Source organism: Magallana gigas, chromosome 2 (assembly GCF_963853765.1).
Source record: "Magallana gigas chromosome 2, xbMagGiga1.1, whole genome shotgun sequence".
Taxonomy (NCBI): Eukaryota; Metazoa; Mollusca; class Bivalvia; order Ostreida; family Ostreidae; genus Magallana; species Magallana gigas.
Genome location: NC_088854.1, coordinates 56,883,286 through 56,906,560, shown reverse-complemented (window position 1 = coordinate 56,906,560; position 23,275 = coordinate 56,883,286). Strand labels below are relative to the sequence as shown.

The window sequence follows — 23,275 nt, the reverse complement described above, 5'->3', positions numbered from 1 at the left end:
ATCGTTTCGAGCAAAGCGTGCGAGAACCGTGTGAAACGTTCATCAGATTTCATTCGGAACTCTCTGACAATTTAATTGTTTCAAAATAGCCCTCGTGTTAAACATTACTTTAAACTGATTGGCAAAACTCCTTTGAGATATTCTCGTAAAATAAATCTATAAGAAATAATATACTTATCTTTTTACAAACTTGGATTAATTTTTAACAAACAAAAGAAAAGTACGCGTATTGAAAGAAGACTAGTTACTGAGACTTTTAGGCTGTGTACAACCAGTACACATACATGTAACCTCGGACATCGGGTAAGACCTGCACCTGGCTGAACCTGTCAATCAAACTCTGTGTATTCGTTTTCATTGGATGGTCACGCATCTCTTTTTTTGTCAATAGCCAATAGAAATTTAATGACTTCAAGGTAGTCGGAATCAGTATTTGATGATGCACACAATTTCAATGATAGATTATTTAACATTAATTTAAACAAAATTAAATGTAAACATAGAAAGAAAATATACTGTTCATTTCTATGAAATGCGGGAAGTAAATTCTTCTGAATCCCGATTAAAAATATTTCTACAAGTTATTATTTTAATTATTTAAACACTGATACCGGAAAACAACAAGCAATTTACACACTGAAATTTTCCTAAAATGTACACATGCAATTAATTATTATGGGAATCTATATGCATGGTACTTAATTCAAATAGATTAATTTATGATAGATATATTGTACGCCGTTATGCAGGGTGCCGGTTATGTATACGAATATTGAGACAAAAATCTAAATCATTTTTTTATTTGTTGTTCTTTCCGAAATCCAAAATAGTAATGACAACTTTCTTTATTGTTTAATCCATTGATTTTTCTCTGTGATGTTATGTACGGAACATTTATTTACGCGAATGATTCGACATAAAAAAAATTAGTTGGTTGTTTTATAGCATTTTTCTAACTTATGTGACTAATTTAATTTTACATAACTTTCAAAATTATCAATGTAAATAACTACAGGTTTATTTACAGTTAGTTTTTTTTACATCGTATTCTCTGAAACCAATAAGAATATTAATGTGAGAAGAAAAAACAAATCCCGCCGAATACTGAAAAACCAAATTGTCAATGTAAATAATTACAGGTTTATTTACAGTTAGTATTTTTACATCGTATTCTCTGAAACCAAGAAAAATATTAATGTGAGAAGAAAATACAAATCCTGCCGAATACTGAAAAACCGATTTCAGTTTGTAATCATACGGATTTTATTTTTGGTATTGAATATTGTGTTATGGTAACTTTTTTCTCTGGAATTTTTATTATTTACTGGACTAATAAGAATCATGGATATTTCTTTTGAGCAATAAATATTTTTATAGAAGTAATATTTTTGACTAGTTCTGTGAATAAATAATTTTTTGCTTTAAATATAAGTACCAAATTAATTGAATTAATCAATTCAATACTTATGTACATATATGTTTCTAATATCAGTATTTCAATTATTTCGTGTTTTCTTAAAATTAATTCCTACTAACAGAGTAAGAAGAAAGAGAAAGGGTAAAATCCGAGAGGACCCGAATCGATCAGGATAAAATCGTGTCCAAAGCGTGTGAAAAGCGAGCAAATCGTTTCGTGCGAGAATCGTTTCGTGTAAACCGTTCAGCGTTTCGTGTAAATCGTTAAGCGTTTCGGGCAAAGCGTGCAGCGTTTCGTGTAAACCGTTCAGCGTTTCGTGTGAACCGTTCAGCGAGCGTGTAGCGAGCGTGCAGCGAGCGTGTGGTGTAGTAGTACGTTTCAGGGTCTGTAACGAAAACCATCTTATTAGGTAAATCACTAAAACCAAGGGAGTCAAAGGTAACAGCAAGAATGGATTGATGATACAGGTTATACCAATTTGCAAGGCCAAGCGAACGATTATCTATGTTCAAGTGCAAAATAAAACAGACATTAAATATAATATTATGAATTAAAAGTTTAAAAATCAGTAGACTCATGGGCCTGAAAGGTTGCCCGAACAAACAAATAATGACTCAATGCATTTCTTCATTAAAGAGACATATATTGAAACATATAATTATTTGACGTAGTGAACTCTGACTGTAGATGTGTTTGTCTATCAGGTTTGCTGGGATATTACATGTACATTTATTCATATTTGTATCTTTTCCTAACACTTCCTTATTTGAACTAATAGATATACTTCAAAAAAGATATATACCATTTGTGGTAGTTTTATTTTCAAGTGTATGACATGTAAAACCTTGCAATATTTAATTTTTTTCTATGTGTATTGACTATTTTTTTATTTTCTATAACTTTGCAATTACATTTTATAATTTCAATTTATATTCTATAATTTCAATTTGTATTCCATAATATTTCATTGTTTGTTTTAGATAATTTTCATTTGGAATTTTTTACAATGGTTTATTCCGAAAAATCTCTTTTGGTCTGATCTTATTTTTCTAATACAATATATTCAAAATGGGAAATGCTCAGGGTATTTTTGGTGGTTTACCAGAGATTAGCGGTCCTAGTTATTTTTGTCGACGTTAATTGTTATTGTTAATTTAATGGACTAAATACTTATCGAAATCATCATATACCAATCTGCATGCTGCATATGATTTGTGCACAAATTTTTCGCTTGGGGTGATTTTTAAATTAAACGATACAGCCTCTAATTAGCCGTTCTTATTCCAATATTATCATTATTTGAATCATGCTTGTTAAATTAATAGTATATATTATAAACCAATCAAATATTAACGTAAATTCAAAAGGACACTACCACAATTATGAGTTACCTGACATATGTTATTTGTTAAATATTGCCTAATAGAGGAAACGTTGTTCAAAAAACATTTTGGTCCATTCGTAGCAGTAACTCCTACTTAAATTGGTGTACTGAAAACGACATGTATCTTGGTATCTAAATAACCTGTCAAACTTCATAAAAAAGCTAAGACAGATGACATTGTGTAAACCATCTAAAGATATATGCATTACCTAGTATGATAAAGGATACATATTAAACCAATGAAATCCTTCGTAATAAACCAAAATAAGCAATCCTTTAAGAAACAATAGGAATGAAATATTACGCAATGCAATTAAATAAGTATACAATACAATTGAAATATTTTACAAATGGAAATAAATAAATAAAAATAGAACTTATATGATACAAATAAAAAATTTAACAATACCAATGAATTGATACAAAAGGAAATAGAGAAAAATATACAATGCAAAAAGCAAATTATAGATTTGAAATAAAATTTACAGAATATTAGTAGAAAATCAAATAATTCAACTCGAATGAAAAAGATCGAACATTGCAACGTTTGGCATTCCTATCACTCAGGCTGGTTCTTTTATGTAATTTAAAATTTATCTGGACATTGTAGTAGAATAAAGATATAAAAAGATTTTCAAAATTCCCCTCAGATAGTATAATGTTGAACATTGAGCCACTTTTAAACGAATGTTTTCAAAGACATATCACATTAGTATTACAGTTCTCAAGAAGATCTAAAACAAATATCTAAAAACCTACATCAAACTTTGAGCAAAACTGTCCAGGTTCTGAGCTATTGAGAATCAATAATATGTCAAGATGTCCGCTTATTAGTAAAACCATACATCATAACATTTAAGTTTACAAGAATAGTTTATTTTTTTCTATGGCTTTTGAGATTTCTTAAGATTTTTATCTACTAGTATATATTCCTATGTAAAAATGTGATCCCCAGGCCACACCCTACCTTTGGGGATCAGGATTTGAACAAACTTGAATCTACCTCACCTAAGGATGCTTTTGCGTAAGTTACAGCTTTTCTGGCTCATTGGCTTTTAAGATGATCTTAAAAGATTTTTCTCTATAAATCCTTATGTAAAACTATACCCCCTATTGTGGTCCCACTGGGGATCAAGATTTGAACAAACTTGAATCTCCACTAATTTCTCTATCTCCCTTTGAAAAGGGCTTGGTCCTTAATTCTCACAACTTTAAAGCCGCTTTGCCTAAGGGTGCTTCGGTTGAAATTGGTTTAGTGGTTCTGGAGAAGATGCTGAAAATGTAAAAAAGTTTACGGGCAGATGGGTATACAGACGGACAGACGGACGACAGACAGAATGTTATCAGAAAAGCTTACTTGAGCTTTCAACTCGTATGAGCTAAAACCATTTCATTATTCTTGTCACACAAGACCAACAGACTCAAATCCATCGATTGATGATGTCACGGCTTTGTTCTCTCCAAATGCAGATATTGTAATATTATATTAAAAAAAAAGAAAATGGAGTAAACACTAATATACCTCTAGAACCCTGTTTGTTAATTCAGGTATGACTGAATATATCAACCCCAAATCTCTTGCAAATTTGTTCAATGTTCGACCTGAAGAACAAAATAGTATGTAAAAGTCAAACATGAGAGCTGAGAATAAAACAAGACTGATGGAAAGACAGACAGAGATGGTGAAACACCTTCAAAAAGCAACTCCAAAAAATGCAGCTAGCAAATAAATTAAATTTATTGGATTGTACATGTATTAAAACCATTTATTCGACCTCCAGAGATAAGACACAGAAAAACAATACATTTCATATATATTTCCCTACCCACAGGATTTGAGTCAAAGAAATGGGTCTTGGCCCCCATCACTACCCGGAACATGTTGTTGTGAAGTCTCTTGCTGATGATGACTGACATTCTGAAGTACACCAGGCTGAAGAGGCTGATTCCCACCACAAAGACAGACATGGCCACCAGGTACTGCTGCATCAACTCATCTCCCTGGACGGGGATCAGGGACCCCTCAGTAGTAGAGTTACTGGTCTGTAGAAGGGGTGTTATGTTGTACAATGTGTTTGATCCTAGTGTTTGGTTCAATGTATTGGCCACTGGATATAGTGGATACGATCCATTTTGTGCCTTAACGTTCAGAGAATCGGAGAGTTCAGCCCTTGAAAGATTTCGAAATAACAGATAACCCCATTAAAGAGAAATTATTTCGACCTATGTAGTTTATTCATACATAGCATAATTCAAATGCAAGAAATAACTTTCGCACTTCTTTCTTTCATTGTAGATTGACTGACAGTTTTACAACACCCACAGAAATAATAGATTAAATAATTGATAATAAGTTTTATATGCAAATTCAGTACAAATATATTTGCAAAAAGGTCGTTTACACATCACTTAACATTTAGCTAAATGACAGTCTCCATACCCATAAGCAGCCTGTAAATTTGTTTTAAAAAATTAATCTTTGATGTTAGAAACTGAAACCTTTAAGAGGTACTCAGAATTATGTTGTAGAAATTCCTGAACAGTATGAACATTCGTTGTTTAAAAATCCTGTTAACAAAGGCATCATCAGTCTTGCTTTCTTCAAAAATCAAAAATCTAATTTATGTGTATATTTCCGTAAAATCCTTAAAAATGTGTGCAGAGATATCTTTGTTATTTATATGATTAATTTCTTTTCTTTGTCATCACATATAGTCATGGATGAACTAAAGGAAATTCAGTGTAGTATCAGAATAAGAGATGCTCAATTTGCAAGTATTTTGCATATCCCTATATGTGTACAAAGGATTCAAACCCGCCACACATACACCCCCCCCCCTCACACACACACACACACTGCTAGAACGCCACACACACTCTTGTTAGCTAATATAACTGACATAGGCTATCACAAGAAGGAACATGGTCAGTGGTAGGAACAGCCATGGCCGCCCAGAGAGGTAGTAGTCCATGTAGAAATTCCAACCAACGTCCCCAGTCTCCGCAAATTCAACGTCATCAACCGCCTTAGTACTCTATAGAAATAAAATGTATCCTCACCTCAATGGTCTCAGATCTTTTTAGTTTCCAATGACATAAATGTTCCACACTAGTATGTAAATCAAATATCTTCCAGTTTGATAATCACATATTCTTAGGTCAGTTGCGAATTCCAGATCAGGAACCTACCTTTTCTCCCGTTACATTGACGGATTTTTCCTGACTTTCATCTTTTTCTTCAATATTTTTGTCATGTCTGGTAAGGATGGAGGAGAATTCTGTCCCCTGTTTCACGAGTTCATCATATGTTCCAACACTTACAACTCTACCCTACAACAACATATCGTAGTTTTTGGTATCCTTTTTATCAAACCAAAGTAAGAGAAACGTAACAAAATATGTGCGACTTCAAAGATAACTAACAGTAACCATTAACAGCATTGGTCAGATTAAGAGGAACAAACCTCATTCAGAACAATTATTCTGTCAGCTGACCGTAGATACTGCAGCTGATGAGTCACCAAAATCCTGGTCTTCCCTCTCATCAACTCACAAATACATCTGAATAAAAAGACATGAGCATTTTATTACGTCTCTCTATCTCTCTCTCTCTCTCTCTTTCTCTCTCTCTCTCTTACCTCTGGAACAGGTGACTCCCCACCTCTGTGTCCACTGCCCCCAGGGGATCATCCAGTAGATACACATCTGCCTCTCTGTACACCGTCCTATAAATCAAAAAAGAATGAAGAGCATGGTCACCCTACATTTTTTATATCAAAATGAATTAAATTTGGTTTATATTTAGGTCAGAAATTTATCAATGTAAAATTTTCACCTGACATGTACAAACAATTATTAATCAAAGTACTGAAGAACTGACGGGAGTTGATTTTGTCGATGTTTATTTATTTTAAAATCAATGATATGTTATTTTGCATGACAAGTACATGTAGTTTCTAATTTGAATTACGCACATTTTTATAATATGAATTTTTGGACATTTTCGACAAGAATGTCGAGAAACCCCCATACGAATCATGTTAAATAATATTTAAAGATAAAATTAATTCAATCAAACTATGTATCAGTAATAGAAATATTTCTCGAAAAATGTATGGATCCAAGCAATATTGAACTCTAGTCTCGTTCAACCAGACGCTTGGCTGACACCGTAAATCTCCGACAAGGATTTATGGAGACAGCCGAGCGTCAAGTTGAACGAGACTATATTGAACACTGGCGTAGGAATACATACGACTACAAAAAATATCTAAATTGTTCGTACCAATTAAAATCTGACTATTTTCAAGGTATTTATAAATAAGTTTCCTTGAAAAACAATGCTTTAGCATACATTACATCGAATTTATCAATTATTTTCAAGAACTAAGTCTTGTCAGCAGCAATGATTTGTGCTGAGGTCCAAACACTGTTTCACTTTCGGTTTGTCTGAGTAATTGCATAGGAGAGTTGATTAAAATTAACTCCCAAAAACCATTAAAAACTTTAACACATATTGATTTTGACCTCTGTGGAAGCTATTTTTTCATGGGTGGGCGCATTTTCATTGTTACTTAAGTGTTACGCAAAACTCGTTCATTTCTTCATTTCAACATAAACTGTATTTGAGTTTATACACGAATGGGATGAAAAGCATGGTCTGTTGATTAGTGTGATGCTGAACTTATCTTTGATAACTTGATTTCAACATGAACTTTGAGTTTAAAGTTGTGTTTAAGTAAAACTTTAAAAAAAAATTATTCACGCTACATTTTTGCAGTCTACATAGATAAATAATCATTAAAAGATTAAAATTCACCAAATGGAGAATTATCAGTAAAACAAAAAACACTAAAAACTTTCATTGCTGATTTTACCTCAGTCTATGAATTCATTTAAATTTGACTGAGCTATTTTTTCATGGATTGTCAAATTTTAAAAAGTTTGTTGATATTTAATTTTATGAATTAAATGAAGTAAGAATATATAATTATAAATTAAGGCATTTTGCAAATAAACAACAAATGCCTGTACCTGAGTAATTGCTTACGCCTTTGGTATTTCAACGCATGTGAGATGATGTACGTAAGGTATAATTGAATTTTAACTGATAAGTTATCATTGTGTAATTAATCAAAGACCTACTTTCATGTTCGATACAAAAGCCCGAAATAGCAAAAATGATAGTAACGTGGTGGACACGCTTTGGCGGATCCATTTCAGGGATAGTCTCGATCAAAATATATACTTGCAATAAAATAATATTGAATGATTACGTGTAGAGTGAATATATCTACTGTGAGCCTATTTAGAAAATATATAAATTTAAAGGTAAGATTTGACAAATGTTGAATAGATAAAATAAGTCAATTCGTTTCTGTAATGGGCGATTTTAGTTTTGATACTTATTCGCTTGCGAAGCACGACCTCTGGTGAGAGAATGAGGCAGACCTTTCCAAAAAGGGGTAACCAAGAACGCGGATTGACTTATTAACGAAAAGTGTAGGACAAGTTCATCATTCATCGCGGGCAGATACCTTGCAACGGATTTCGGTTAATACAAAAAGTTAATTAATAAAATGGAACAATAAATACGATTTAAGTATTACCAGAAAGAACATTCCAGAACAAGTTGCCTAAAAACGGGTTGACTAATTGACATCATGGCGGAATGAAAGGTATATGTGGCGTATTTTTTTCAAGCTAAGAAATATTTGATTGATTCATTTATTTAAATTAGTGATATAAAGATAGATCTTCACAATAAATTGCGATGTTTATATCGGGTTAAAAAGATATAGACATTAATAAATAGTTTTTATAATTTTTGTGGAGTCCACAATAAATACAGCATTTGAATAAACCCCGCCTAAATTGGTCACTTGATACCACGCCCAGTCTATCACAACAATTGCGACGACGAGAGAGTTAGTTATCCCGTTAAGTTTGATAGATTTGGCAAAGAACAAAACAAAAGAGACAGACTGACAAGGATAGGAACAAATGGAAGATTGTCATCGGAGACCATGTAGATTAAGGAAATAAGAAATATATTGATCATGAAGTTGTAGGGGTTTTGCTAGTCAGGTTCGTACGTACTCCATGTGTTCCATGTCTTTACTTTATAAGTAATAAACCACAAGTGGATTTTCATTTAGAGAAAATTTTGAATAAAGAATAAATACTCTCAGTATACATGCATCCCTCAGGGAGAGGGGGTATTCACTCATTTTACCGCGTCGTTGATGCTAAAATCGTGTTTCATCTTTATTACACATAATTAGCAATTTCTATCGTTCTACATTAATGAATAACGGAATAATAATGTGTCGGATATCATCTGATATAAGAATTCTCTAATTTAAGACACGAAAAACGTGGTTGTAAACAAACTGTTCTTCCATCGTGTTTTCTATGTTTTTCCGCACTCATGCGCAGTAGCGTTACAATGGCGAATTCCATTGATACTCATCAGACGTGTAGCAAAGTTTAGAGACAAATAACTAAAGAAAGAACATGCCTAAAGTTTGCGAAACGCCTAATTATGAGAAGCATGATGTAAATGTTTACTCAAACTCATGTCAAAATTTTTACTCCAAATAAGCCACATATACCTTTAACCATCGGCTTTGACCAGCTACCAGCTACTTTGAATCCGACAACTTTTGATTAAAATATGTATGCAAATGAATAGTAATGCATATTAGAACCTAGCATGTTTTGATTGGTTGTAAACCTTAAACGTTAACAAACAGATAATTGTATTCTATGTCTATATACTGTCAATCTTCTCGGGAAGTTTCGATTGTTATACCGTATGGATAAATGATGTATGCATAAAACGGAAACGTTTAATGGGGATGCAGCCCCCCCTCCTTCAGATTGTTTTTCTTTTATCCGAGATTCTTATTTGCAACAGAAATAGAAATTATATTAAAAATTGACCTAAAGAACCAAATTTAGAGAGATACACTAAATACCTTTTCACTGGTTTGAAGTAAATACATGTAGAATTTAAAAAAAAGTTTATTTTTATTTAAGTCAGTTGTCTACGGACTTTTCCGCGTTTTTTCCCGTATACAACAAAGAGCACAGAGCCGGTGTGACCGGTTAGCAGAGGATGCTCTTTTCTCCTAGGCACCTGATCCTACCTCTATCTTTTTGGAGGTAAGTGTTGCTCTTTTTTGATTTTTCTTTTCTTTTTATGGATTTTTGAGATGGTTGCAGTTTGTTATTGTCATATTTTTCGTTGCAAAAAACCGTATTAAGGCCACGTACATGTGTATAAATTCCTTTTCAGTTTGGATTTTTCATCCCTGCCCGCTCCTCTGGATATCTAACAATGCAGTTCGTTTTTTATTTCATTTTTAAAGGATTAAGATAAGGGAAAACATGGACAAAGCATAAAAAAAAAATATGGTTTTACATATTAAGCATCCAATTATAATGTGTAAAGTGTTTATTCCCGCGCTTGTGCAGGGTATCATCTAGTGTTTTATGATATGTTGGAGGTTTTGATTCATTGGTGAGGGTTACCTAGGAAAATCCCCAAAGAATGGTCAATACCTTGCTAGTGTGAGCCTTGCCTTCTGGCCACCACTCAGTAACAAGCCTCGCTCCCCAACCAAAGTCTGGTCTCCCAATCTCATCAGCTCCAGGTCCTACAGAGAGTGTGCAGTCATATATAATTATTAAGAATTCAATAATTACATTCACCAGATCCTACAAAAGAGAGCAACCAGTTATGTAAACTATTTATTTTTTTAAAAACCTTGATAATATGAACTTCCATCCAAATCCAATTTTCAAGGATCAGAAGGAAAATGTTAATAGAATCAAAAAATGGTAGTGATTGAAAAGACAACAACTGTACCTCAGATCAGCTGCTGAATGTTTCTGGCTGGCGTAAGGATTACTGAGCCTATTTTTACCTTGTATAAAGCACAGGCATGTAGCACCTGGCGATATCTTCCTTCTTCCACATTCTCTCCAAACGTGACGTTGGCTTGAATGGTTCCAGACATGACCCACGGCGTCTGAGCCATATATCCCAGTCTGCCCTGCACACACACCTTTCCCGTCTCGGGTGGAAGTTCTTTAAGAAGGCTCAACAGAAGGGATGTCTGTGGGGAAAAATATCTCATTTCAAATCTTATGCAGTCTATACATTTACAAACAACAATAGAGAAACGTATATATAAAAGAATACCGAAATCAACTGAAATACAAACCTTTCCAGAACTAACTGGTCCTACTACTGCCAATAGTTCTCCCTGGAATAAAAGAATTAAATTCATAAAAAAAATTATGAAATTTCAAGAATATTTATACTTTTTGTCAAAGAAAAAAACCATGACTGTTAAAATATCAGAGCTTTGTTATTGACATTTATTTATTACCTTCTTGATATCTAGATCAATATTCTTCAAAGAAAATGCCTCAGTCATCTCCTGAAATAAAGCAACATAGGAAAGTTGACTTCAACTTGAGATTGATAACATTTTATTTTAACAATAATGGTTGAATTATATCACTCATAATGTTTTTCAGATAAGTACATACCATTAAAAAGCAAAAAACATATATGTAAACAGTGTTTTAGATGAAGCATTCTGAAATATTTTCTGAACACTGCTGAGATGTTAAGTAATCTATTTGTGTAGTTTAGCAAATAATTTTAAAATTTTATAATTCCGTTTTAAGCTCTGAATGGCAATAATAACCATTAATAATTGTTTATCAAATTGATTACTTTTATTATGCAAACTCGCCTGGTCAAAAAGTTTATTGGCAAAACCACCCTTGTCCAGGGGGTGTGGCCCGTGCCAGCTGGTAGTCATGTCCCGAATACAGACAAACACACCCCCTTTTTCCATCGACTTAGTTGTTCCTTCAGACTCAGAAAAGACCTTCATATCCTCTATTGTGAGGAAAGACTGTGAAAAAGTTAAGCATGTGTAGATTGTGACAGACAGGCAGAAGACAACTAATTCAAAAAAGGTTTTTATTAATATGCTTGGTTGGGAGGAATTCACGTTCTGTCAAAATACTGAAGAGAGTACATATTTACAGTTTTCTCTAGCAAATTCATTAAAGGTTTACCTGTATTCTTTTGAGGGAAGATTCCAGTTGTTTGTTATTTTCCACCAGGTACATCATGAAGAGGAAGATGGTTTGTCGCAGAGAGAAGACCCAGCCCAGGGTACTGTAGATCCTCTGGGCGGACAGGGGAACCCCCGTATACCACGCTGTTCCAAACAGGGCCATGCTGATGATCACAGAGGCACTCTGGAACAATCCAATGTTGATGGACTTGGCAATATTGGCTTTCCATATCTCAGATACTTCCCACCTGAAAACAAAGCTTAAAGTAAGTAAACTGCTGATCTTCACCAACTTTATAAGTAAATCAAAGATTTTTTTAACAATTTTGATGATATTTAAAAATTCAATCAACCCAAGCAACATTTAAAACCTACCAATGACAGATACCAGATACATGTAATCAATAAAAGTTACAATTACCCTCTGATGTTAAATACAATTTCACTGAATGGTTTCTCCCAGCAGTACATTTTGATCACTCTCATCCCAGCGATTATCTGGTTCATCAAATGGATTCTTTTGTCTCCTGCAGCTCCTATCGTCATCCTTCACGAAAATTATTCATAATACATAACTTGTGATAGATATCAACAAAACTTAACAACTCTTTAATACAGTCAAACACATTTACAGCATACAAGGAATTCACCCTTACATTGATTTCGGTTTTTATTCTCATCATTATTTATAACAAATCAAAGTTATTAATATTTAGTACTTGTTTTTTTTTCTTTTACTGTAGCTACTAAAAAGTATGATTAGACTTAAAAAAGGCAATAAATGTCTGCACCTAAGCTTCCCATAAATCCATCCCATCATGAACTGTAGGGGTAGGAGAACCAGGGTGACGGCTAGAGTAAGGAGGCTGACTAGACCTATCTGTTGGTACAACAAGTACAGGATAGCCACAATCTCCAGGGGACCAAGCCAACAGAAATGGAAGCTCTCGATCGTCTGAGTAACACAACAGGTAAACACTCAGTTGAAACTTAAGTTTTTGTCAATAACAAAAAACAACATAAAAATTTGAATTAAATTGAAACTTACGTTATTCTCAACCACAAAAATAACATAGAATTGCTTCAATAAATTTACTTAGAGAACATTTTCTTACATATGAAAACTTCTCTAAATCCGTTGACAAATGGTTGATGATTTTCCCTGATGTTGTGGAATGGTTTGACAAGCTGGTAATTTTGAGTATCTGAAAAATTTCAGTTTTAGAACATGAATAAGAAGTCTAGATTTAACGTTGAGATATTCACTGGTAATGAATAAAAATACTGAGCAATATCAGATTAATTGGAATTATAAACATCAATACGAGGTTTGTTAAGGAAGAAGAATACGTGCAATTTGGCATCTTATTTTAACGGTAATATAATAAGCCTGAAAATTAATCACTGTTTTGATTCAGACCAAATTTTTTATTATTTTACGTTTAAATAAACGTTAATGCAATAAAATTGGTTAGTACAGTGTACATTATTACCACCTCGGTGCATTATGATATGATAACTAAATATAACCTGCCTATATATATATATATATATATATATATATATATATATATATATATATATATATATATATATATATATATATTCAATATCAGCCCGAGGGCCGAAGGCCCGAGGGATGATATTGGTCGAGGGCTGATACAGGCTGTGATATGGAAAAGGGTATTTATTATTATATTTATTACATACTAAGTAATAAAATTTTTAAATAGAATCAACTTGAACAAATTGATTTCAAATATTTTTTGAAAGTAGTCTGTACTTGTACTAAATGAAAATATGAGATCGTACTGGTTTTCCATACATTCAGCTACAGAACCAGAATTTCCTCGTGTTTTGAAATTAACTGCTCTAAAACAAGTTTTTAACTGCATTAAAAAATGTCGACTGTAAGAAATGTTTTATTTTTCGTCTGTTTACATGCAGAAACGAAAAATCCGCACGGAGTGTAATACGGATTCGTATCAGCCTTAGGGCTGATAACCTGTATCAGCCCCGGAGGCCGATATGCGTTTTAGGATGTCATCTGTATCACATAAGCACTCGTAGGTCTTTACTAAACAATAAACATAAAAACTAAAGACAAAACATCTCAGTTTTATGAAAATTGCTGCTAGAATCCTATGATCTTCTAGATTAAATATTTATTCAGTTAGCCCTCTGAAAACCATCCCCAAATGTTATACAGTTTGTACAGAAAACGGCATGTTGAATTAAAGCCACACAGAGTGGAACATTTTTAAAGCAATTTTTAAAGGGCCATGGCCACGATTTTGGTCATATTTTATTTTTCCGTTTTTATTATTTACAACGGTTTAGAATTGCATTTCTAATGATGAAATAAAATTTGAGAGTCCTCCATAGAGTTATGAGCAAGATATAACTCGCTTATAGCTTAACAAATGACACTCAAATGTCGGTTGCCTTTTTAAAATGCCTTACTGAAGCATTGTAAAAATTAAAATCAATAATTTTGGACCAAAATCGTGACCATGCCCCTTTAATTTCAGCATACTTTAGATACTTGTTAGATATGTGTCAAGCTATATGGGATAGTAACGCTGTTCTATTCAGACTTTTATATTGTAAACACCGACAGAAGAAAGCCTGGCCGAGCAATAAAAGCATCGTTACATACTTCTTTTAACAAATATTTGATTCAATTAACATCTATTCCATTATTCTCTTATTCAATTTGCAGTAAATTACACCAAAATACTTTATTTGAGTTCTAAGTTTTCTTGTATTTTGAACCTGTTGACAATGCTTTCCGCTCAAATTTGCAGGACTTTCAGTTAAGTTGTCATCAATGTGTAAAATCTACATAACACATTTTAATCTATTGGGAATAATTATTTCCGATTTTATTTTATTTGTTTTTACTCTACGTTTCTTTGGGTTTTTTAATTTTATAGGTATATAATAAAACCCCATTTGTTTCTAGTATTTAGAGGAATAACGTGTAACTTAGATTCCACGTGCTTCCTTAACACCCCTGGGTAAACAGTGAATGATAGAGTTTGTTTTACCTTCCTATAAATGAGGCTAGCCACAGCTACTTTCATTTTCAAAGCAATGTGGAGACAGGTAAAGAAATACTTGGGATAAACGATCAGCTGTAGAATGTGGCTGACTGCCACCACCGTTGCGTAGATGTACACCTCGGTCTGTGACAAGGTGGAAGCAGGCTTGAAGTAGGAGATTATCCGACCAATCAGGTAGGGCTGGGCAATTCTGATTCCTTCCTACGTGAAAAAATGAAGGAAAAAAACTACCATAAAATCATTTTTTATTAATCTGGTAAAGAGTACGAGGTTAATTTTTCTTTTAGTTATAGCATGCTGATACATGCTGATACTTGGACAACCATATGCATTAACTAAATGTTTAAATAATTATATTAGGAATTTCTACTTAAAATTTTCTTAATTGTATCACAAATAAGTAATTATTTCACCGAAAAAAATTCCCATAGGTTACTAGAATCTACTAGGGATTGGTATCGCAAACAAATTTGAATTACGATATTTTTTTTTCAAAATATCGCGAAAATTTTAAAAATAAATGAAAAATCAATGATTTCATTATGTATTTGTGTTTTAATTTGTGTTGCATTTAACTATTCATATAAAATCAAACTGCATATAACAAAAAGCAATCCAATAAAATATAAATTTGAATATATTTAAACTCGATTGTAAGTTCGCGTATCGCGTTACCTATCGGTCGACAAAAAATCGCGATATGCCGGTTTATCGATAAAATTGCACAAGTTTTAACGTAGCGTGCTGCACAATTTGCAAAATGCTTACAGAGGCAACTAGAAAGATGCCGTTAACGCCCCACTCCCATTTGAACTCTGTAATGACTGCCCAGTACAAACTTGGCTTTTTCCCTTTCTCTTCACATTTTTTCACATAGGCATTCCAGGAACTACAAGCATCAGACGAAAAAATCCTAATAAGATACACAATTCTATAGATTTCTAAATCATTCTAATCAGTATACGTTCATGTTAATATTCATGACTTTTCTTACTTTTCCATGCGATCCCCTAACAAGTCGGACTGGTCCTCTGGTAGGACATCGTACAGATGATCCTGTGTCAAGGGGTGGCGGAAACCATAACGGAACAGTGGAAAAACCCACCTATGTCACCAAAGACAATAATTATCAATAAATATATCACCCACGTAAATCACAAAAATACTGTCAACAAAAATCGCAAATGTCTACATTTCCAAAGACATTAAGGAAAAACATGTAAAGTATGAACATAGATATAGTAAAATCTCAAATATAACAATGTTATGTTGAGTCCCTGGCAAAATTCAACGGCGCAATAGGTTAGAGTGTTGACTTAGTATATGTTAGTCATGTGTTCGAATCCCGCTGGAGCTTTAAGATTTTAACCTTCCAAAAGTTTTTAAAACATATTTTTTGGTCAAATACTGTGTAATTTAAAATTTTTAAAATGATAAAAGTATTTAGGTTACTTTTGTTCACAATAATATCGACTGGTGTCGCATTCCACTTTAATTAGTTAAAACACTTATATCAAACTAAATCAATACTGCTGGATGAAAACAAATATTAAAATACATTCTCCTTCTTAACACAAATATCTAAAAAAGTGCAAATATTTACTAAATATAACTCACTTACTTGATGTCAGAACTGAGTAATCACATGAACTAAATTTAAATCGAATGTGATACCTTGTTGACCAAATGGTATACCAATCTAGCAAGCTGTTGAAACTCTACCGGTAATCAGTATTTCGCTGTATATATAGTTTAAAATTAATTTCTTACCGAGTCCTGAATCTACCACTTATTTTTTATTCAGGCATATAAGACTTATCAACAATAGTGCTAGTAATTCAGTTCCAATAGGCTGAATGAGATAACTTATTTTGATTCCACCTTTTTTTGTGCAACAAAAAATACACATTAATTTAATTCTACCAGTATTAAATATCCTTCAGGAATTATGTTCGGCTCCGTTTTTCCGTTTTAGAAAAAGAGCACACGGCGGATGTGATAGATCATCAGAGGATGCTCATTACTCCCTGGTACCTGATCCCATCTTTTTTAGAGGTCCGTGTTTACTCTGCTTATGTTTTGTCTTTTTCCTTTGGATTTTGGTGTTAAACACTGTTTGTTATAACCATTTCTCATTTCTAGTAATCGAAATTCCAAATGCTAAATGGTTTAACATACTCACTCAATCGTCTCTGTACCGTGATGTGCTTGAGGCGTCTACAAGGGATTTCCATCTGACTCGGTATGCAGCTATTCGAGGTGCTGTCTCCATGGTCAGGCTCTGCTTCCAGGCCTTTTAGGGCATTTCTTCTCCAGCTCTCCGTTGGCCGGCTTGTATTCCTTTTAGCCTGATTTGTCCATCTTAGGGCGACCCTAGGCAATGAGTTTGGGGAATGGATATGACCAAGCCATCACCAGCTTCTTGTTTGGATGATCTGTGATATTGTGGCCATCCAAGTTTTTTTCAACAGTTTACGTATGGGGGAGTTGGTTTAGAAGACACCAGGTTTCTTTTAATTAATAGAGAGGTTTTACAAATCTTTGAACCATATAGGAGGACACTGAGTACGTTGCTATTAAAGATCTTGATCTTGGTAAAGATGTAAAGTGCTTTATTTCTTTATCTAGGTTTCAACATTGAAAAATCTTAGTCTGCCTTGCTGATACTGGTGTCGATTTCTATGTTGCATTCGCCAATTGTGGTAACTTTGCTGCCTAGGTAAGTATACTCTATTAGTTTGCTTTCGAAAAGAACTGGATTTCTGTTGGTAGTATTTACTCGTTAAACCTGTGTCACTTGGTTTTGACCTTTATACCGATTTTGCTAGCTGTTGCGCTGAGAAGTTCTGTCTTCTAATGGATTTCCTGATGTTTGCTTGACCAGAAATCTAGGTCATCAGCATATCAGCATAACTCAGGTCCTCTAGGATTAGGATCAGTGTCTACTGCAATTCCTGTTTTTTGCCTAAGGTGATGTTCTTCACAATCCAATCTATTGTAAGGGAAAATAGCACAGGTGACATCCTTGCTTCCATCTGCCGTTTACTGCAAAAGGCTCTGTGGACTGGTTATTATAAATCACCAGCACTCAAAGTTTTCAAAGAGTAACTGGATGATGTAAACCAGTGTCTGAGGGATTCCGTAGTGAAACAGGATCTTCCAAAGAGAATTACGGTGCAAGCTGTCAAAAGCCTTATCGAAAACGATAAATACAGCATCATGTGTGCTGTATCACTCGCATGACTGTTCCAGTATCTGTCTTAGTACAAATATATGGTCAACACAGGATTTCCTCTTTCATGATCCAGCCTGCTCCTGGCCGAAGTATATTTACTACAGCAGTTGTGATGCGCTGCAGTATGATGCGACTACAGACTTTTCTGGTGAGAGAGAGAGAGAGAGAGAGAGAGTGAGAGAGAGAGAGAGAGGTGTTATTCTACGCCAGTTGTTGCAGTCTACAAGGTCAGCTTTCAGTTTGATGATGACTCCTTTCTTCCAGTCATCTGGGAATCCTCTTTATCCCATTATTCTTTATTCCATATACTTTGGAGGATACGCTGCAGTATGTAGAGTGTTTCGTTTCATTCTGATTTCAACCTCTGGGGACATATGCCATCCCCCCTTGGGCTTTATCACTTTTCAATTTATGTATTGCGTTTTTCACCTTATTTACCTTATTTAGCGTGATGGGGCCCATTTTTATCTCAAGGTCGTTCTCTGTCTCATCAATGTCGGGAGGTATCAGTGGATCTGGTCGGTTCAGAATGCTTTCTGCATCTCCCTGGTTTTGCCCTCTCCTCTGTTTTTGCTGAACTTAGTACAAATATATGGTCAACACAGGATTTCCTCTTTGTATAGGATCGTTATTACCACAAAGTTTTTTCGGGATCAGGTAAACGGTTTTCATATCAGCAATTTTAGCAGCTCTCTGTGCTTTCTCAGCAAGCTTGTCTGTGTAACTACTCTTATCTCTCATTGCTGAATTCTTCATTTCCGTTTGTCTTTCTCTATATAAAGCAGCTGACCTTTTATTAAGTCTGGGTGCATTTGCATCTAGAAACTTTTTTTAGTTGTTTCCTCTCTTCCATGGGGCCCACATGTTTTTGGTTAACCATTCTGATTTGGTTGATTTTTTGTAGCCTATGCTTCAGTTGCATTTTCAGTCACGGCCTGATGGAATTGGTCGATAGTGACAGCTGTCTCATCTTGGAGTGTTCTGTATCGGTTTATGATGGTTATGTTGAATTCTTCTTTGACATCTGGGTCCTTGAGATTGCTAACATCATACTGTTTGATGTTGCAAGTACCGATCTTGGCCTTTCACACTTAATGAATCTTGGCTGTAACAATTTTATGGTCACTACCGATGGCGCATTTGTCGCAAGTCCTGTAGAGAGTGTCTCCATTTGATGTTAATGGTTAATATAACATGCAGTCTATTCGATAAAATACTTATAGAGGCGACAGGAAAGATAATGCCCCACTCCCACTCCTATTTGAACTCTGCAGTCACTGCCCAGTACAAACTTTGGTTTTTTTTTCGTTTTTTCTTCACATTTTTCTTCGCATGGGCATCCCATGCTCTACAGGCATCAGACAGAAAACAAAGAAAATATATTTATAAACATTTTGATGATAATTATTTGGATTAATTTCTTGATCATCAATCATACAAGAACCTTATGATTTTTGAATTGATTTACTGTCCGTTTCTTGGGCTGAGACCATTCAGAGCAAAGGCGGACCATAAATGTTAACAATAAAGGTCTACCCGAAACGTTTTACTGTACAGACCTTTAATTATACGACATCGGTAAGACATTGTAGATATTATCCTGTGTCAAGGGTGGAGAAAACCATAACGGAATAGTGAAAAAACCCACCTATATTACCAATGAGTTTTTATTGCGAATATCACAGATGATCTATATATATTATTGTAATCCATGACCTCATTTCACCCTTAAAAAATGTTAAACTTAAAATCTCCAGATAGCATCCTGCAGTTTATAGTGGTACTGAATTAGTTTTATACTGCAGGTAGGATACTTACACATTATGTCAGTTGATATGATGTCATGCCTTTTCTGTAGAGTTTATGTACCAGGAGGCCTTCCTTACCACCTATCGGACATTCATCACACCGCACCAACTCATCGACAAGCTGCTGTACCGCTTCCACAAATTCCACCATGCCAGCGAGAAGAAGAAGAAAGTTGCCAGGAACACATTCTCCCTGCTTATCATTGGGAGATGGAATGGGCCAGACAAAACCTAGAGGCATGTGACCATATTTTTCAACCTCAAACTTTTTTGACCACATTTCTTCTGTACCTTAAAATTCAACTTTGATGGGATCACAATGCTGTACTTTAAAGTACTTTGATATGACCCTATACCTGTACTCTTAACTTCTATTTTGATGGGTATCAAGTTGATGATGTAGGCTAACCGAGATATTGCCTTTTTTCAGGCATTAAAAGAGTTCTGTCAGTTGATTGACAGTTCTCGGTCGTTCCGAGCTTACCGCCAGGCTCTTGCTGAGACTGAGCCCCCCTGTATTCCATACATGTAAGTCATGGCAGCTGTCACTCTCCTATTTGTGTTTTTTTTTTAAAATAAAGGGAATGCTGCATTCAAATCCCTGCAAAGAGGCAGGGACATGTTATTAAATTTGTTGATTTTTTTATGGGACTTTTCTCCTGATTCTACTAATCTTAATGTATGTACTGTAATAGATTGTTCAGAGCTTTTAATAATTCTGAAGTGAATTACTCATTTTCAGAGCCTTTATAAGAATACATGTATTTCCAATTGTGGTTGGAGAATGTAGAACTGTTTTTTCTCTCTCTCCCACAGAGGTCTGATTCTACAGGACCTCACCTTCATCCATATTGGCAACCAGGACCTACTGCCCGATGGAAGCATCAACTTTGCCAAGAGGTGGCAGCAGTTTAACATTCTAGACAACATGAGGCGATTCAAGAAGTGGTAAGTGTAATTATGAGGATATTTATGCAGAATTCAGTCTTCAAGAAATTGTTTGTACTTAAGGTACAATGTCCATCTAACAATTAAGATCAAACATTATCGTTAAAGATATTTTTATGCACAAGGATACTCAAATTTGAATTGTAATTGATATAACTTCAAAAATTGTTATTAAAAATATATTTTCATGCATGAGGATACTTGGGGAATATTGCATCTTTATCTATTAAAACACACAAAAATCTTTAAAATATGATTTTATATTTTTATTGCAGCAACTACCAGATTAAAAGGAATGAGAAACTGATAAACTGCTTTAATAACTTTGATGATTATCTCAGTGAAGAAAGTTTATGGCAGATATCAGAGAAAATTAAACCTCGCGGTGGGAACAAGAAAAGGTTGGAGTTTGACAGCTAATGAGGACAGTAAGGAACAAAGCTGATGCTGGGATAACTCATCTACTGATTCAGTTTGCAGGGTCAGGAAGGAAGTGATACCATGTATCCAATAAGCCATAATTTAATTCACTGAATCATTTTGTGTGGAGTTACATGCACCATTAAATGGGAATATGTTTACAGAAGAGACATGAAGGTTTTGTTTTGAGTGTGAGAGTTGGAGATGATACAAGTTGTACTTATTGTTATAACGCTATGTTTGTTACATTGACCAATCCCTGACTTGGGGATTACTTGTTATGGATGACCAGATTCCTACTGGTGATGTTCATTGAATGACATTTGATTGGTTGTAGACTTTTATTCATTCCACAGAGTTTTCTTTTTTACCCAATCCTAGGTTGAAATCAAATTCCTTAAGAATCTAAAAAATTTTTATTATTTAATGAGAGATTATTTTACAATACAAATATAACTTTTTTTTTTATCTTGTCAATGATTTGTAAAACCTGTATCCACACCTTTAGACTCTGAATTAAATATCTGAAGCACTCTCTTTTTCAGTAAATATAGTGATCAATTTTTGGGTTGTCTTTGTGCCAAATTGCTTCTGCTATTGATTGTGCTATGAGAGGCCTAGAGTATTTGGAGAGTATTTATTGTTCTATGTATACAAGTGCTATGATGTGTCACATTTTATAGAGTTCTGTAATTTATTTCACCATGTGTAGCAAACTTGCTGTGATTCTGTAGTTGATTAAATGATGTCCTATTTATCATGTAGACTTGTAGAATACAGGGAGTTGTATGTTATAGAAAATGGACAACAGGGGTGTATTACAATATTACCATGGATTTGAATCAAAGTGGTGTTATGGAATTAAAATATCACAATTTTGTTAATTGATGTAAAATATGATTGGATCATAGGCATCTGTATTGCATTTATTACAAGAGTGTAAATTATTGTAACACTACAATGGATTATACACTGATCTGTAATACAAATATTAAAATGAACTGTAATATGTAATCTTATGATGGACTGTAATATGTATTGTTTACACTAGTGTGTTAATTATAATTTAGATGTTAACGAGTCTAAAGATGCAGAAAGGAATACCAAGTGTCAAATTCACTCAGTTGTTGTGGTTTTATATACAAACAATGCCAACCTGTTCTATCACCAGTATTACTGTTAGTTGAATGAACTCTGACCTCGAAATGAACACCATGTACTTTTCTATTGAGCTTTTTTAAAAAATTGATAAATTACCCGTTTTTCTAGAAGAAAAAGATGTAGGATTTTAACAGTTGAGTTTTGGAGACCATTTTTCTCTGTGCTGACGTTTGGAGTCACGTTCAGAATGTTTGTGTTGTTTGATAATTCTGTGTAGGAGATATTTGTAGAGCTGGCTGGTGTTCAGAATGTATTGTTTTGTTATAGCTGAGTGACCTAGGACATGTACATAGTCGCCTCATATGCAGTTATTATTAAAGAGTATCAGAAATAAAGAATTATAACAAGAGGCTGTCTCTGTCGTTATCTCGGTTGTTCTGGAAAGGAGCAGCTTTGTAAGGCACACAGGAAATAAAAGATAACAAAAGAATTAATGATTTTAATAAAATTCTTTAAAAGAGTTCTTAAACAAAACATATATATCAAGATCTCTCTTTGTGGTAATTCTCAGCTAATGTCTGTAAAACCTTTGCCTGGGCTTTACCAGTTTGTTGGACCAGATTTCTGAAGAATCCATCTTCTATCTGTAGAAGTTGATATGGTGTATCAAATTCAACAAGTTTTCCCTGATTCAAAACCTGGAATAAGAAACACATATGCAACTATATGTAATTTAATTGTCTATGTTAAAGTGGACTATTCGATTTACTAATAGCTATATCATTCATTCGTT

The 23,275-nt window shown here is 34.0% G+C and overlaps 3 protein-coding genes across 3 annotated transcripts in view; 1 reads left to right on the top strand and 2 right to left on the bottom strand.

Annotated features, from left to right (window-relative positions):
• Positions 1 to 4,391: 4,391 nt before the first annotated feature.
• LOC136271740 (ATP-binding cassette sub-family C member 4-like) lies at positions 4,392 to 20,164 on the bottom strand. The gene is made up of 22 exons (XM_066072170.1): positions 20,075 to 20,164; positions 18,644 to 18,778; positions 18,053 to 18,162; positions 17,149 to 17,343; positions 15,965 to 16,075; positions 15,739 to 15,859; positions 14,956 to 15,171; positions 13,021 to 13,110; positions 12,697 to 12,860; positions 12,327 to 12,452; positions 11,904 to 12,153; positions 11,573 to 11,737; positions 11,201 to 11,251; positions 11,033 to 11,074; positions 10,733 to 10,924; positions 10,368 to 10,462; positions 6,440 to 6,526; positions 6,266 to 6,362; positions 5,991 to 6,131; positions 5,702 to 5,836; positions 4,632 to 4,844; positions 4,392 to 4,403 (listed from the first exon to the last, which is right to left on the bottom strand). The coding sequence occupies exons 1-22, from the start codon at positions 20,162 to 20,164 to the stop codon at positions 4,392 to 4,394; spliced, it is 2,838 nt and encodes a 945-aa protein (XP_065928242.1).
• Positions 20,165 to 20,223: 59 nt separating this feature from the next.
• LOC136271737 (rap guanine nucleotide exchange factor 1-like) lies at positions 20,224 to 22,891 on the top strand. The gene is made up of 4 exons (XM_066072164.1): positions 20,224 to 20,250; positions 20,444 to 20,541; positions 20,830 to 20,961; positions 21,237 to 22,891. The coding sequence occupies exons 1-4, from the start codon at positions 20,224 to 20,226 to the stop codon at positions 21,379 to 21,381; spliced, it is 402 nt and encodes a 133-aa protein (XP_065928236.1). The 3' UTR covers positions 21,382 to 22,891.
• A 75-nt stretch (positions 22,892 to 22,966) lies between these two features.
• Positions 22,967 to 23,275, bottom strand: part of LOC136269632 (ATP-binding cassette sub-family C member 4-like) — an 84,526-nt gene continuing 84,217 nt past the window's right edge. The window contains exon 29 of the mRNA XM_066077368.1: positions 22,967 to 23,180. Within this exon, the coding sequence (XP_065933440.1) occupies positions 23,025 to 23,180 (156 nt within the window). The 3' untranslated portion in view covers positions 22,967 to 23,024. The remainder of the gene's footprint in view (positions 23,181 to 23,275) is intronic.

Excerpts from the sequence above, each read along its gene's own strand:
- LOC136271740 (XM_066072170.1), bottom strand. The coding sequence starts at position 20,164 with ATGGTGGAATTTGTGGAAGCGGTACAGCAGCTTGTCGATGAGTTGGTG. Across the intron at positions 15,860-15,964 it reads TTAGGGGATCGCATGGAAAA|TTCCTGGAATGCCTATGTGA; the intron begins GTAAGAAAAGTC and ends TGATGCTTGTAG. Across the intron at positions 10,925-11,032 it reads GACCAGTTAGTTCTGGAAAG|ACATCCCTTCTGTTGAGCCT; the intron begins GTTTGTATTTCA and ends TTTTCCCCACAG.
- LOC136271737 (XM_066072164.1), top strand. The coding sequence starts at position 20,224 with ATGGAATGGGCCAGACAAAACCTAGAG. Across the intron at positions 20,251-20,443 it reads GGGCCAGACAAAACCTAGAG|GCATTAAAAGAGTTCTGTCA; the intron begins GCATGTGACCAT and ends GCCTTTTTTCAG. Across the intron at positions 20,542-20,829 it reads CCCCCCTGTATTCCATACAT|AGGTCTGATTCTACAGGACC; the intron begins GTAAGTCATGGC and ends TCTCTCCCACAG.